The following is an 18,020-nucleotide window of genomic DNA, read 5'->3' on the forward strand; positions in this document are numbered from 1 at the left end:
CTAGACGTGTGGTAGAGTTAAGGTGTCACGCAGAGATAGTAGAATTAAACTTGTAAATATTAACACAGGATTTGATTGTGGCCCATCAGGCTGCATATTAAGATAGTTTGGATATATCTAAAGGGTAAGTGTAGATAGGTTTTCTTTTCTTTATGTAAAGCAGACAATGATGTAATTTTGGTTAACGCGGCAAGAGGTAGTGTGCCTAGTTGATACATATTGTTTGAGTACGATAGACCGGACATTTTTCTTTTGGGTCGGTCAGTTGTATACATGTCCCTTGTAGGATTAGGATCACGATGTATAATTCCCATTATATCCCTGGGGGAAGGGCAGACATACCTGCGTAATGTAAGGCATGCATGCTGATGGTATTTATTTAGATACGTGGCTCTATTTACGTGCCTTAGACGGGCGTAAACTATAGCGGAGGCGCAGGTTTTAACGCTATTCGACTCTGTGCTACTCTGCCAAACGTTGGGTTTGAACCTCTGACCCCCAAGGTTACTGTTGACGCGCCGCATATTGACGGTGATGGTTTGATGTGATAGTATGGTAGAACACTTTATGTGATTCAACTGCGACCCATGGGTGTGGTTAATTGAAGTCAGGTGCGTAATGTGAGATGTGTCTTTCCTCACTTATTTTGTGGCCATTTGCTGCTATGAGTAGAAGCTTGAAAGTCCCTTTGTGAAAGAATGTAGGGTAAGACGTCTTGCGGTAGTTTGTTTACAAGTTTTTTTTTTATGTAGGGGGAGACTCCAGACCAGACTGCGGGTCAATGTTCGCCTGCTCTGGAGGTAGGTCATTCTCCTTTGGCAGAGAAGCATTTTGCAAACTCAGTGCGTCATTTATTTTAACCATTTTACCTCCTTTTCCTTTCTTGTTTGATTCGCATTCTTAGGGTTGCGTATTTTACTAATGTGATCTTGGCACTATACTACTATTATGATTGCCCTGTTGCCACAAAGTTCTGCCTGGTGGACGTGGGTTCACGTCCGTGTAAATATGTCATTGAGGGCGCTAGTGTAGGTTATCTGAGATTATTTTTATCACTTATTGTGCTGCTATTTTTGTATTAAAGTTAAAAACTTTTATTTTATAACCACCTATTCAATACAAAGATAATGCACTCAATTATTTATAAAATATTCATGAGGTACATAATAATAATAACAAGTGGCCTGCCTTGTCCTATTCACGCTGTTACCGCTAGCAAATATCTTCACCGGTCTAATGGGTAAGCTTTTCCCTTTTACTATTTTCATCCCCCTTTTTATTCTCGTTTTAAACACTACTTCACTCTTCCATTTTTCTTTCTTTTCAGATTTCAAACTTCAACTTCAACTTCTACCACGGACCCACAGAGGCAGCTATGAGGTACATTGGTTAATAGGACATGTTTCGTTCGTCTTTGCGAACATCATCAGCTATAAATAACAAAACCTAAGGTCAGGGCCCTGAGTTTATTTAAATGGTTAAAAATGTCGTTATATTAAAAGAATGGTAAAATTGTGATAAAAGTAGTTGTATAGTATTAAAATTAGACTGTAACATAGTATAACGATTAGCATAAAGAATTTTTCATAAAGTACAATGAATATTGATAATCTGAAAAGTAAAAACAATCATAAGGGTTATTAAATTAGAAAAGATATAATAGTAGACATTAAAAAGACTTCGATGTTTGAAGCGTGGATTAATTGTAGAGTTGTTGGGTATAAACTTGAAGTTTGAAATCTGAAAAGAAAGAAAAATGGAAGAGTGAAGTAGTGTTTAAAACGAGAATAAAAAGGGGGATGAAAATAGTAAAAGGGAAAAGCTTACCCATTAGACCGGTGAAGATATTTGCTAGCGGTAACAGCGTGAATAGGACAAGGCAGGCCACTTGTTATTGCCTCTAGTGAATTGTGTTGGGTTGAGACTGAAGGAGGAAACTTTCATAATAGCGGTAATCTCTGCGGGTATCCTTAGTTCTACCATCATGTCATTTTATGTCGCAGACATAGTGATGATGTTTTCCATGTTGGGGACACATCCGTTTCGTTTCCTGGTTCACAGATCGACAAACTTCAGCACAACGTCATAACCCAGATTATGTTTTCTTTTGAACTGTAGACGTGAGCCTTTGGGGCATTTATTTTGGCACTACAGGTGCAATCCTTGTAAATAACTTGTGTTGTGAATACAAACTTATGCTCAAAAATTCTGATCACAGCGAAAGTGTTTCTCATTTCGTAGTTTGATGTAATTGTACTAGCCCCCATGATCCTCTCGTCACAAGAACCCAACTATCGACCATTTCTGCCGACTGCAGCTGAGCTGGTGCCCGTATGCAAGAGCAGGTGAGCAGGTAGGTATGATCCTGTAGTGTTGATGTGCCCTGTAGGGTACAATACATAGAAAAGGAATGTTCTACGTCAACAGACACAAGTGGTGCATATTTTGTTTGCAGTCGATATTAAATGCCTGTTTGTTGCAACATCCTTAACATCAGGGACAGTATCTGCTTTGCAATACCAGCCAGTGCTTCTTTCACATCCATAACAGCCCATTTAAGAAATTTCATATATCCTTCTTATTCTTCACATGTTTTGTCCTAGTTGTATACTGCATAACATGATTACGTTGTTGTTGTTGATGATGATTTTTTGTATCAGTTGTTATTGATATATCACAAACATTGCCCTTCAGAGCTAACCCGTCGCTCTGAATGCCATCAGCACTAAACTGTTTGGCACTATCACTATCATTTTCTGTTCAACATGCTTGATACTGATACTACAGTGATATTAAGCTATTTGCTAATAGGACAATGGCAGACACCACACACAGTCAAAGCGTATTCTGACGATCGACCTAACCTAGTTTTACAATCCCCATGATAACACTAGGAGGCGGCACATGGCCTTGGGGTTCACTCAGCCTACAGCAAAAATGAGTACTAGGTTCATTCCTGAGGAGCAAAGGCAGCCGGGTGCAGACTAACCACTCTATGCCTCTTATTATACAATGAATCACATAACACTCCCTTAATGCAGCAAAACTTCACCAACCAAGCAGAATGGAGATTCAATGAGACAACACATTCCTCCCGTGAATAAGTTGGCCTCAAGGGCACGTCAGCATCAGAGAAGGGCCACATGGACAGTAATAATACTTGCTCGTCTGTCTCGTATAGTACAAACATGAATAAATATTGAAATTATCAAATCCATGTTTTGAACTCCAGAGCTTCGATAGCATACGCCAATGTATTAACCATTAGGTACTCGAGAACAACACGCTGGGAGTGGTGAACTGAGTAGGCTGGTACGCTCATTAGGCAAGCATGCCGATGTTTACGAGATGCATTTCTAATACAGTAATAAGTAATAAGCATTGTAGACAACACCTGCGAATAATTTTATGGTGTGGCTGCACACGTTTAGAACATATGCCACCTGCGAGGGAACTTGACAGTGTAGGAGTGCGGGATTGCATAACGTATCCATCCGTTAGGTGATCCTTTAAGGCTTAAATGCCTATCATACATTCTCAGTTAAATCCAGCTAGCAGATTTTGCATGATGAACAGAGCACAGTTAAATATAGTTTACGTTTAGGAACGCCTTTTCAATAATGTCATGACAACCAAAGGCAGGAATTTATTTCACAGTTAATACGTGAACTTGGAAAGTCAACTTAACCTCCGTTATCTTCCAACCTACTTCTGTAGGGTGTCTACCATACATATTTCTCCAGAAAGTGCCCAGCGTAACCTCTCCTTGACTTTTGAATCCTATCGAACGAAATGTACGTTTTTAAAGCAACAGTAAACTCAACCATTTCAAGTTTTATGTTCCTTACACCGCGAGAACGGTAGCGGATCCAAGAGTAGACGTATCAGCCCATAGTAGTGTACATTTTTCCATGCTCCAATTGCACTGGAACTAGACACTAGTTTAAAAGAACCTCCAGTACAGCAGAACAAAATTAGAGTAAACGTTGAAAGATTTAAATACGCAAATGCCACAAAAGCTTCTAAGAATAAACCAAACCAAATCCCATGACACTACAGCTCTTGAAGGGCTTTGGCCTACCAACCTACCGCTGCTCAGCCCGAAGGCCTGCAGATTACGAGGTGTCGTGTGGTCAGCACGACGAATCCTCTCGGCCGTTATTCTTGGCTTTCGAGACCGGCTTCTAAGAATAAGAAATGAAAAAATACTCATTCGTTTCTAGATGTCCGGGAAAGGCGTACGTGGCATACAGGCCTACCATGTAACTTAAGACACAAGTAGTGTTTGTTGTTGTTGCTGTTTGTTTAGCCCTTAGTCCCGTTTATTGATACGGGCTCCGGGATGATGTGAGATGAATTTACACGGCATGTTTGTAGGCCGGACGTACGACACAATTTTCTTGGTTTCTTAATCCATTTACCCTTCAGTGTTGGTTTTACCGTCGGACTCGGCGAGGGATCGCACCGCTACTGCCTTAGTGGCCGCCCTGGAACGTGAGACTTTCGGTCGGGGGATACAAATAGGGAGGAGGACCAGTATTTCGCGCAGACAGCCTAACAGGAGTCTTGTAGGGGTGGGAAGTTAGGAAGGGATAGACAAGGAAGAGGGAAGGAAATGGCCGTGGCCTTAAGTTAGGTACCATCCCGGCATTTGCCTGAAGAAGTCTGAAACCACGGAAAACCACTTCGAGGGTGGCTGAGTTGGGAATCGAACGCCCTCTACTCAGCTGACCTTCCGAGGCTGAGTGAACCCCATTCCAGCCCTCGTAGCACTTTTCAAGTTTCATGGCAGAGCCGTGAATCGAACCCGGGCCTCCGAAGGTGGGAGCTAATCACACTAACCACTACACCACAGAGGACGACACAACTACTAGGATGTAAAAATTTTCTAGACGTTGATGGGGTCGCATGGGATTTAAGAACCGCGTTACTAAATATATCAAGCACATGAATGATATTTTTTTTTCAAGTTGCTTCATTTCGTACCGACACTGATAGGTCTTATGGCAACGATACGACAGGAAAGGCTAGGAAGCTGCCGTGGCCTTAATTAAGGTACAACCCCAGCATTTGCCTGACGTGAAAATGGGGAAACCACGGTAAACCATATTCAGGGCTACAGACAGTGGGGCTCGAACCCATTATCTCCCGAATGCAAGCTCACAGCTGCGCGACCACAACGCATGGCCAACTCTCTCGTTTGCACATTTATGTGATGTGGGTTATAATCGTTAATTTTTATGTTTTACCTATATTATAAGTTAATTTTAAGTAAAAAAGTAAATTCGTGTCCTCATCCTGAGGTGGTACAGCTCTTTTCAGGCACAACCCCAATGGAGGTGAGGTGCATGTACCATTCCAACCACATACCAGCCCTCCTGCCAATTTTAAGTGTAATTGTACAACATTTTAACAATTAAATGGCACGCACTGCGTAAGTCCTTAAGTTTTAAGGGTGCCACACACCTTTACCTCACTTCTCAGACATTTATGTAATTTGTACAAAAAATTTCCCAGTAATTTGTCATTCCTTTCCAGAAAGAAAAAATATGGAGCTTTTTTTATTATTATTGTACCCTCGGGTTTGAAAGAGGTAACCGAACTCCGTTGCTCAACTCTTATTCTTGTCTGATCATGACGAAATTAGGTTTGCGAGGTCTTCTCCTGCCTTTCCCTTTCCTTACAGATAACTGCATTCTTCGAGTGGATGGCCCACTCAAAACAACAATATTCATCTATCGTATGTAGACATGTGCGAACAGTGATTGACACCATTACCAGTTGAAACTCGCTCCTTCTCTGAAGTAGTTTGTTACCATTTTGTTGCCTTCTTGACATCGTTCCGTTTACCTTGCCACTTGTTTACTCCAGACACACATGTCCATTACAATACCTACGTAACTTTCTCTTGTTTTCTCGGTATCAGACTAACCAGTCAGACATCTCGATATCTAGTTTTAAAACCGTAGTGTACTACATCAATTGCGCTAGACTATATCCGGTTATAGAGATTCCACAGGCTTGGGATTGGAGATAAAAGAAAAGTCACCTCCGTACAGGCCATGAAGGCTCTTGGAGGGGAGGAAGGTAAATGCCTCCACTATCCGTAACCTCGGCACTCGTTGAGGTAGAGTATCTAGCCGTCTTTGTAAGCTGAGTGAACCTGAGCACCACATGCACCTCCGAAAGCGGAAATCTCGTTTCTTAAATGTTTCGTCTTCGTGACGGGGAATCGAACCCACGTCCTACCGTGTGAAACAAGCACGCCTTTACCGCCTTGACCAGGCAGCCCTTTGAAGATGTAGATAACGTGGATACATTCCAGATAACTGTAGGGATGTTTATCTGATATCCGCAAACCTTAAGTCACTGTATGGCGCATCTTACGCCTTGGGAAAGTGCAGAAACAGAAAGGATGTGTTTCTTCAAATATCGCCCTCCAAATAGCAGTTCCACTTCAACGTCTAATATTATTTATTTATTTATTTATTTATTTATTTATTTATTTATTTATTTTATTTATTTATTTACATTTGATGGCCTTCATTGAACCACTTTAGACAGTTTTATAAAAAGGGTTCTTCAGTTTTCTGTCAACCCAGTATTTTCTCATTCTCTCGAAACTTTCCTTCTTAGTCTGAAGTCACCAGTTCCAATGTCCGTCTGTTCATCTTGGTTTGTTTGTGAGTTTCTTGATTCTATTTTGTTTTTGTTTTAATATTCTATTGTAATTTGTAGTTCCCTCATATATATTCCTTGATATCTGTAATCCAACTAATGTTGGGCTTACTGCTCCATCATTTTTTACAATTCACCTGATGATCCTGTTTTCTGGTGTCCGGAGTAGATGTCCAAAGAATGAGATTCGTTTCTTCTTGATTGTGCTCATTAGCGGTTCCATTTCCGTGTGGACTGTCATTAGAAGCTAGTTTCTGGTGTCTATTTTGTTGGTAGTTTTTGTTTATGCACGTTTTGATTATTCTTCTTTCAATCTTGAGTAATATGTCTATTTCTCCAGCGTTAGTTGTTTTGAAGATGGTTTCACTTGCGTATGTTACTTCTGGTTGTGTGACTGTTTTATAGTGTTTTAATTTTGTGGCTATGGAAAGGCCTTCTTTATTGTATGAGTTCTTGATGATATTGTGTGCTCCAGTCAGTTTATTTTCATTGTGGTTATATGTTAAGTTATAATTTCTCCTAAATACGTATTGCACCCTTTTCGACGTGAAGAAATGTGATTGCGTATGGCCTCCGGAAAGACCTGATGCAGGTCCTTTTCTAATAGACGGCTTATAAGCGACCTGCATATCTGTGACGGTGGGGCCCTACTAAAGATGATTTCTAATCAATTAACCAATTAAGGAACCTCTGGAGCAAAGGCCAGAACGTTCATAATTTAGCCATGGAGCCGCACTCTAAATAGATGATTCGAATATTCAGTAGCCTACATTTGTGAAGCATCTACTTTACTTACCGTCTCTTATGGCAGTCCTATGCCTGCATAAAATGGGGGAGGGCGGTGGGGGAGGTAAATGTCGGTATTTGTCCCATGGTTTCACTATATGATGTAGGTTATAGTACGCACAGGTATTATTATGTAATATGTCTCGGACCCAATTAGTGCTGCTCCACTTTCGACCCGGGACCCATCTAGTGCTCTTAGCTTCTCGACTCGGGATCTAACTAGTACACAGTTCTGACTACAGGATCCAAGTAGCAAACCCACTTGTGAACAGACTTTCCGAGAACTTCACTGTACTCTTCGCTACCGTATATTATGTTTCACTGGAATGCTGCTGAGTACATTTTGGTACGAGTTATTGACAGAATACCAACAGGTTGGCTCACACCTACGTCCTGACCCTCCACAAAAACTTGTGGTACCAGGATAGTTAAATCCAGAAACCTTAACCAGACGGTTGATTCACCCCTATGTGCCTATGTGCACGTCCTTCACCAAGCCTTGTGGTGCTAGGATAACTAAATCAAGAGACATAATCCAGAAGGTTGATTCATCCCTATGTTCTGACCCTCCATGAAGACACATAAACCGGAAGACTGATTCACCCCTCTGTGCATGTGCTGGCTCTCCACCTGAAAAAACTCGGAATACGATCTGCGCCACTTTTACTACGGCTAGGGAGCACTCCAGCCTCCACTTCGTACCCTAGCCGTGACAATAAAGCAAAATCAGGCCAAGACACCAAACTGGAAGTCGGCCTCCCCCCACCATGCCCAACTGTATTTTACCTGGCGTAGATCTATCCTTCTCAGAAGCTGCCCTGTTCACATACCTCAAGAACGAAGGAATCCACATAACCAATTTATGCCGGATACAAGTGAATTACCAACCCACCGACAGTCCTCATCCTACTAGCATCAGAACGCGCCGTCCAGACAGCCATAAGATTTGGGATCTGGAAAGCCGCACTTTGCCGAGCCATGTCCACCACACATGGCAAATGACCTCGGACCGGACCCGGGAACCAAGCCACCCCAACAACTGGAGCAACCAATAGCAAGGCCACCTCCTCCATATACCCCACCACGTCACCCGCTAACCCATCTATACACTACCACAACCACCACCATTACTACCACCATCGCCACTGACCCAGTCCGCTCCTCCACCAACACTCCCATAACCACCTCAGTGATGACTCACTCCTCCCCTATCATGACGTCTCCTATTACTCCCCCGTCCCAGTCCTCACCGGCCGCCAGAAGATGATCAATCCTCTATGACAACAGACGCAGGAAGACAGACACCTCCACCAGCTCCCGAGCCCAACAGGACACCTCCACCAGCGCCCGAGTCCACCAGCAGCGTAGTCGTCCGGGGAGTCAACCCAGCAGAACTCATCTGCCACGAATCTCAACGATCAGGAACACAACTGAAGAAGGCAATCAGAATATACAACTCAGCCGGGCCCACATACATGGTGCGCCTCGTACTCCAACCGCAAGAAGACGCCCAACTTCTTATTCAACAAGGAATTCAACTGTTTGGAAGGCACTACAGGGTGAAATCATCCCGTTCACCTCAACAATCTCCCACCCGCCCCCACCCACCAAGCAACCGTCCTCATCAACCCCCGCAACACCACCTTCCGAATCCGACTAACAAATCCCACCTCCTACACCTCCTACTCACATCCCTCGCCAACATAACCCTCTTCTACCAACAAATCCTCAACCTACTACTCCCTAACAGCTGAATAAACAAGAATTGTAACTCAATCATCACACCAATTGTAATATGCAATGTATCTTATAAATGTAAATCTAATAACTTGTAATGTATGTATCTAGGTATCTAATAAAAAGCACAAGAGCAGAGACTCCACCTTAGCCAAGAGGCCAATCCTCCACACCACTAAAATTAAAAACACCATCCTTTCATCTTCCAATCCTTTAAAATCCCCAAACCCCGCCAAATCTCCTGGCCAGAGAGAAGGCGTAACCTTCTAGGTGGCCCGCCCCTTCCCTTCGGGAAGGGGAATGAAAACTTCCCCCTTGGTCCTTGGTCTCCACCAAGACGTGTGGTGCCCGGATAGCTAAATCCAGAAACATAAACGAGAGAGGTGACTCACCCCTATGTGCTGGCCCTCCACGAAGACTTGTGGTACCAGGATGACGTCGCAGTGCATGCGCTCTCGGATCTCGGACTGAACCTCACGGCTCATGAACACGTCCCGCTCCTCGTACTTGACCAGCAAGGTGCGCAGGATCTTCTTCACCTTGAGACACTCCTGGTACGTCTCCCGCACGATACCCATCGTGGTCGTGTACACCACCACCTTGCCAGCCTCCTTCTCCTTGTAATTCTGCAACACATACACCAGCATACTTTTAAAGGTTCTGTCTTGTGTTTCGGACAAAAAGTATCAGTACAAGCAAAGCGTAGAGTAGGTGCGATTAGTATAAGGCAAATTTACTACTTTGAACACCCTCAAAAATACAATAATACCAGAAACAAATATAAAACAATGGTTTTGCAGAATAAAATAAGAATAAAGGTTCTTCAAAATGTGAATATACATTTATGATATTTTCAACAAAGTAGATTATTATAATGACATGGTACTTAATGAAAGAAACGAATCTCGTTACATTGTGTTTAAATTCCGACATGTTAAGAACTTATAATATAACCAGCTGTACTACCCAATGGAATTTTGACCTACCACTCCTGATGATATGAAAGCCCAAACCCAAATTACATATTTTCGGGATCTTCCTGATCATAGAGTCTAAAGATCACGTTGTTTTTTTTTTGTTTTTTTTTTGTTTTTGCTATGGGCTTTACGTCGTACCGACACAGATAGGTCTTATGGCGACGATGGGATAGGAAAGGCCTAGGACTTGGAAGGAAGCGGCCGTGGCCTTAATTAAGGTACAGCCCCAGCATTTACCTGGTGTGAAAATGGGAAACCACGGAAAACCATCTTCAGGGCTGCCGATAGTGGGATTCGAACCTACTATCTCCCGGATGCAAGCTCACAGCCGCGCACCTCTACGCGCACGGCCAACTCGCCCGGTTCACGTTGTTTTATACCCTTTTATAGAAACAAGCTCAACAGCAACAACAATCACTATCACCGTGCCATTTAATTAGGCGGTACCATGATGGCTGAACAATATTTCCATACTCCCCGTTGATGAGCTTGGCACTAAAAATGACAAGCGTCTCGATAATACGATAATACGACCTGGCCAATCACAGCGCATTCTCGCAGTGTCTGCGGCCGTGGCCGCTTGTATTCCCATAATCCTCTCGCTTTGGTGATGGTGACGACTAGTCTGTTTACGTTCATCAGCTCATGAGGGCATCTGTGATTGAATCCAGCTTACTCACGCCATAGTTTGTCTGATAACTAAAATAGAAGTATTAAATTGATCAAAGCAATATTTAATACTCTAATACAAAATAACACGATTTTTTTTTAATTTCTGCGTTTAAGATTTCAGGTATAATAATTTATAATTTCGTGTGGCTATTTCTAGCCGAGTGCAGCCCTTGTAAGGCAGACCCTCCGATGAGGGTGGGCGGCATCTGCCATGTGTAGGTAACTGCGTGTTATTGTGGTGGAGGATAGTGTTATGTGTGGTGTGTGAGTTGCAGGGATGTTGGAGACTGCACAAACACCCAGCCCCCGAGCCACTGGAATTAACCAATGAAGGTTAAAACCCCCGACCCGGCCGGTTATGTTACTCAAAAAACCGAGGCAGTGTTGTTATTAGTCCACCTTTACAATTACGTAACCTATAGGCCTAGTTTTGTATAAGGTGTTACACTTTTCAAGCTTTCTTAGCAGAAAGAATGAGAATTAGGGATGTCTTTTACTTATAATATAATTGATGATTTATGAAGGACTTACGAAGTCAATCATCATTGATCTGCATTTAGGAAATCATACTGGTGCTCTTATCAGTCCACATTTACTATTACATAACCTGTGGCTTTGTACAAGCTAGACTTTCCTAGCTTGGTTAGCAGAAAGAATGAGGATTAGATGTGTTCTTTTACGTGTTATAATATTATTTATGAATTATGAAGGATTCTATCAAGTCAGCGATCAATGATCTGCAGTCAGTGCTCTAGAACGTACTGACCACATGTTGACACTATTCAAACAATCTTTCCCTCCATTTATGCAGAAACAAGTGCCAATCAATTGTCATATTTACTACAAATCATACCATATGGCAGCACTTTCGCAAAAGGCAGAGGCCATCAGCGGCCATACTTTTCGAGAATGCATTCCGATTGGTCAGCCGTATTACCGGAGTGTTATATACCGATACGCTTGTATACAAATGTACATTAGTGAATATCACCGTTACTATAACTATTACTGTAAACATATATGGAACCTAAACATTGCATTATTGTGCTTCTTATTGGCCCGGCTTGGATCAAGACCGACTCCAATCCTCAGACCGTACTATTGTCCGGCTCCATGGCTAAATGGTTAGCGTGCCGGCCTTTGCTCAAAGGGGTCCCGGGTTCTATTCCCGGCAGGGTCGGGAATTTTAACCACAATTGGTTAATTTCGCTGGCACGGGGGCTGGGTGTACGTGTGTCTTCACCATTCATTACACCCTCATTACGACGCGCAGGTCGCCTACGGGTGTCAAATCAAAAGACCTGCATCTGGCGAGCCGAACTTGTCCTTGGACACGCCCGGCACTAAAAGCCATACGCCATTTCATTTTCATTACCATAATATTTTAAAAAAACATGGCGGCTGAAGTAGCCGGACTGCCGGTATTGGATAGCACTAAAATATCACATACATATTATACAAACGGCGTTAATTGAACATGATAAATGTAACATCATAGGGAAAATCACTTTTTCGCGTATGAAAACGCTTCTCCAACAAGTGTGCACCATATAATTATAATCAACTAGAATCACATATATTCTACTAGAAAAGAGAACAAGCTGATTATTTAGAAATTTCAATTAGTCAAATAACGTTTCCTCTTAGATTTCACTTCACTAAATAGATGAAAATGCATGATAAAACTGTTAAAATTATATTTATAACATCATTTTGAATGTTTCAAAATAAATTAAGGTGCAAAATTCCTCAATTTATTCGCTCTCATGAGAACTATGAAACATAGTTTGTTGCCGTAGTTTTGAAGTAGTGGACAATTTCTTATATTCAGCACCCAATGAAAGGGAAATACACCCAAAATTATAATGTTATTGGCTTTACGTCCCACTAACTACTTTTTTTTACAGTTTTTGGAGGCGCCAAAGTGCCGGAATTTAGTCCCTCAGTTCTTTTACGTGCCAATAAATCTACCGACACGAGGCTGACGTATTTGAGCACCTTCAAATACCACCGGCCTGAGCCAGGATCGAACCTGTCAACTTGGGGTTAGAAGGCCAGCGCCTTAACCGTCTGAGCCACTCAGCCCAAGTACACCCGAAATGATTATGTTAACCCAATGAACGGCCCTGGTAATGCTAACATAATGTTGACATATGGCATATTAGCACTTCACACAATGATGGTAACCTAGACACTAAAGATATAACAGGTTTATACCCATTAAAGAACATGAGTGCGAAAACTATTGACTCTAAAACATTGACATTTAACCACATGGACGAGGTTCAGTTCGGTGTAGTCTGCTTGATAACGGGTAACAACAGCGTGAATCGGAAGGTGTTGGTAGTGCAAAACCCTGCGTTACAAACCCAGCAAATCCCTCCAAGTCACTATTTCTTCTGTGTGGCAGTATACAGATTACTCCATCTGTCACACGTATACGTTTTGTTATACTCCAAGATATAGCCAAACTCCGATATCAATTATATGCTTTCTAAATTAATATTTTTCAAGGAACACGAAGAGGTTCAGCGTTTACAATTAAAGAAAAGTCTTCCCTAACCTCAGACTTAATTCTTAAAATGATGTATGCACACTACAGTTTTGTCATCGACTTGAAAATCACGATGTATATTCCTAATCCATTTCTCTCTTAATGTTTTATTCCGTAGAAAACCTAAGAATAGTTGTATGAGAGGCATTGTCATAGTTAGACTTAAATCTGGTTCACAACACGATCAAAACAAAAACATCTTACATTACTGCGTATAATTATCGATCTTGAAGTGTCCACTGACTCATATAAATACACTCGCACACTTATATTCTACACAGAAACTAACATTTATCGTCATCTTTCATGAAATTATACCAACTACATACGATAACAACAAACCAAAACAACCCCACATTTTCAACAAGTCCGGTTGCTCGATTCGCCATCTTTGAACGATCGTGAGTAGCATTAAGATCTGAGGATTGGAGTCGGTCTTGCTTGGATGTTCCTTGCACTGTCTCGCACCAATAAGAGTTTCAGTAGACTAGGGAGAATAATATTCTTTGACTCAAGCCGCACCACTGAGAGCCCTGATGTATCCAGTGAAAACCTGAGATTACTGGATGACAGTTTCTTGTCAAGTCCGTGTGAAGTGACTCGCTGAGTTGCAATATCTCGTTGTCTTTATTTCATACTGTACTAGTTCGCTAGAGAATATGGGTGATTTTACTATTCGTTGCACTGCAGAAAGAAAACCGACAACTTCGCTTCCTCCTCTTCCCATCTCACTGCCTTCTAGGTAGCTCTTTGAGGTGCCGGTTGTTAACCACTATAGAAAAGCGCGATAACAATATTGCATTTTCAATAACTGTTTTCAATAACGATTCTTATGCACAGCTTTTAGATAGAACTAATACTTTCGGGAATATTTAAAAGTTTGTGAAAAATTAAATAATCGCGAATATTTCCCTTATTGTTCCCAGTACGGTAGGAACACATGCACATCGTCATCATCACCATCACAGGTTGTTCCGTCTTTTTGCGGGTCCAATCATGCTTGTGACCTCCATATCTCTCTGCCTTGTGTACTTTTCTTTACCTCTGCATATCCTTCCTTTCCTTTCCTAATGCTGTCTAATAGCTGGTATCTCCTCCTTCCCCTTCCTCGTTTTCCTTTTACCATGTCTTCCGTTGCTACTCGCAATAAGAAATTTGCAAGAATTTTGCAACATAAAAGATCCAAAAATTAGATCAAGCACAACTTGTATAGACCTAGGCATAGCTTTTCAGTATAGCTAATATTAAAATAGATACGATATTTCCTAGTTTTGGTCTCCTTAATATTGCTACGCCACCGTATGCCAATTGCTCGTCTCGGCTATACCGGAACTTGAATAACGAAATTCGGGAGATTATACCAGCTGTTTTCCCCCAATATCGCAACAAACAGACAAACAGAAATTTAACTTAATCAGCTTTCGACGTGTTTTCCCCTAATTCGAGATAAACGTGAAAAATGAGGCAAAACGTTTAAACTGTACAGACAAAACTAAAATGCTGTCTATATAGATAGATTTATTATTAATAATATTAATATTCCTGGCCTTTTTCCGTTTCTCTGGGGTCGACATTTCGTATAGATTTAGCCTATTGTTAAGGCCAGATGTCAATCCCATGTGGAGGGATGTATTCACTATTGCGTGTTTCTGTGATGTTTTCCAGTGTGATGTGGTATTAAGGTGAACACAAACATTCATCCCGCGAGCGAGAGAAGTTAACTATACAAAGTTAAAATCCTTGACTCAGGCGAGAATCGAACCCGGGGCCCTCTAAACCGAAGGCCAGTAGGCTGACCAATCAGCCAAGGAGTCGGACATCTATCTATGTAAAATCGTATTTTTGTTTGTATTTACTGAATATAAACCTGTTACTTGGTTGTTATAGCAGAGAGAAATAACAGCACGTGTTGGGTTCGGTTTAATTTTTGATTTTTGGGTCCCCATACTACGAAAAACATAAAATTAAGCAATTTTCTCAATTGTGCCAAAAGTTGAAGGGCTAAAGGGCCCGGAAAGTCTTCAAATTGTGAGTCTTCGATAAATCTATCAAAAAGAAAATACATTTCAAAAATCAGTTTTGGCTTAAATGCAGTTCCGAAAAAAAAGCATAAAATCACTTGTTTTTTAATCGTTTTATTTTTTATTTTAATCCTTGCCAAATTAACTTATTTACATCATTCTTTCTGTAATGTTTTCCTTGTTTCAATAACCTACGGCGTTTTTTATTATTTTAAAAATGTCCACATCGAATATAGTTAATAAGGGCTTACATGAAACTCACATTGACTCACATTAGCGCTCGTATTGGTGCCTAAGTGAAACAATGCAATGACTCACATTAGCACTCGTAGTGGTAGAAAAAGGCAAACTGCTAATCTAATCGACCGGATAACGATGATTAAGAAAAAGATTGTAATTTTTAGGAATAAATAACGAATATATCCTCATACTTTATTATATTTTATTTACCTAAAAATGTGTACGTCGTATCCCTAGGATGTTTTCAACGCTGAGTTGCTTGCCTGAAAGTCTAGAACTATGGATTTTTCTTCGAGAGGTAAGTTCATAACAAACAACAACAACTATTAAAATAAAATCCTCTCACTTCCCTAAACACAACCACGTAATAGCGTACTTAATTGGATTGGAAAAAAGCTACGCCTATTCCTCGTCAGCCATATTCTGCAAAGTTCCACGTACTACAGCCATTTCTCAGCAAGCAGCGAGTCGTCCTCTCATCTCCCGCTACCTGAACATGCGTTACATGCCGTCCCTCGTCAATAACAATATTCTCAAAGAAGCCCGTTAGTATTTAGTGGTGACCTACTCCAGAACACTAGTCCAGCAGTTCGAGGCAAGGAAACAAAGAACTGTCTGCAGTAAGCCACTGAAGGTCGTCTGGGCGAGCGACAATTATTAGGTGCAGCCTCACATTCCAATGAGACCACTAGTCTCTCCCGCAAGCCACGTACCAGGTTAAAGGACAATCATGCTTCTGTTACACTTAAGAGATTAATTAACGTATTGAAACTCTAGTGTAACGTTCCTATTTCTCTCTGATGTGATCTTCTGTGGAATGCTTATTAATTATGGTTTTAACATCCTGAACACGCGCTCATCTCACCAACAATATTCTCAAAGAATCCCCGTTCATAGTTAGTGGTACCGGTAACCAACTCCAGAGCACTAGTACAGTATTCAGTTCGCGGCAAGGAAACAAAAGGCCCCGTATGAAAGCATCTAAATACATTTCAGTGGAATGTCCTGGTGCTGCATTTACGTTAACCCTCCTTTTGTCGCTCACGGAGATTTCCTCCGGGCCGATTACATTTTGCACGGTACTGAACTTCTCAGTTGAACTGTTGGTCTCCCCACCCCTATACCTTTCTCCTTGTTCATTTGGACTCGTCCTGTCAGCATTTCGGCGCGATCGTGCATCCTCTGAGCGAGTGTGGGATAATTGTTGTGACAAGTGACATCACCTGGACGTTTCCCCCGTGTGCAAATAAGCAATAAACCTTATATTTTAGTGCATATTATTTATTTTCTAGGTCGATGACTTTGTTGTTCTGTTCTTCTAAACGTATTTTAGAAAAATATTATTTCATATTTCGTATGATGTGATCGTCGTAGGTAATATCATAAGACCATTCGTCACAGTTAAGGTCTACAGTATTCTGATTTTAGATCAAACAAACTGTGTAAGAATAACCTACTAATACTTAAAATGGTTTCTTTTAATTATACCGAAGAATACTGCAAACGAACATGCCAAAACAACATCTCAAAGGACGAAAATTACGCGCATTTTTAGCCCCGGAGGTTACCTCCGTGCGCGACTAGTAACGTAATAATTTTCGCACGACTAAAGAAGGGTTAAGCCAGTAGTAAGTCATCGTACAGAACTGTAAATACGAAGGGAGTTCAATATATAATGCAACATTTTATTTTTCTAAAAGCGGGCTGGTTTTATTGAAAATTCAAATACACCATGTTATTCCCCAATATCTTTGCTACAATACCCTATTTTTCAACATAATCTCCGTCCAATGTTATGGCCTTACACCACCGTAATGTGAGAGCCTGTATGCCTGCATGGTACCACTCAAATGGTCGTGCTACATCGATAACATGCCCGTCATCCACGTAGTGCTTCCCGTGGAATAGGAATGGCGTATGGCTTTTTTAGTGGCGGGAGATCCCAGGACAGGTTAGGCTCGCCAGGTGCAGGTCTTTTGATTTGACTCCCGTAGGGCGACCTGCGCGTCGTGATGAGGATGAAATTATGATGATGACAACACATACACCCAGCCCCCCGTTCCAGGAAAATTAACCAATGTTGGTTAAAATTCCCGACCCTGTCGGGAATCGAACCCAGAACCCCTGTGACCAAAGGCCAGTACGCTAACCATTTAGCTTTGGAGCCGGACGCTTCCCGTGGAGAGCATCCTTCACTGGGCCAAAGAGATGGAAGTTAGAAGGCGCGAGATCGGGCTGGAGGGTGTATGAGTAAGAAGAGTCCACTGAAGTTTTGTGAGCTCCTGTCGGGTGCACAGACTTGTCTAGTCTTGTGTTGTCGCGTAGACAGCTCACCGTGCTTTTGTGCACTGCCAG

The 18,020-nt window shown here is 41.7% G+C and overlaps 1 protein-coding gene across 1 annotated transcript in view; it reads right to left on the minus strand.

Moving 5' to 3' along the window:
* The window catches only part of LOC136865971 (glutaredoxin domain-containing cysteine-rich protein CG31559), a 493,946-nt gene that overhangs the window by 81,876 nt on the left and 394,050 nt on the right, over positions 1-18,020 (minus strand). The window contains exon 2 of the mRNA XM_067142549.2: positions 9,594-9,827. Within this exon, the coding sequence (XP_066998650.2) occupies positions 9,594-9,827 (234 nt within the window). The remainder of the gene's footprint in view (positions 1-9,593; positions 9,828-18,020) is intronic.

This window comes from Anabrus simplex, chromosome 3 (genome assembly GCF_040414725.1).
Source record: "Anabrus simplex isolate iqAnaSimp1 chromosome 3, ASM4041472v1, whole genome shotgun sequence".
Lineage (NCBI taxonomy): Eukaryota > Metazoa > Arthropoda > Insecta > Orthoptera > Tettigoniidae > Anabrus > Anabrus simplex.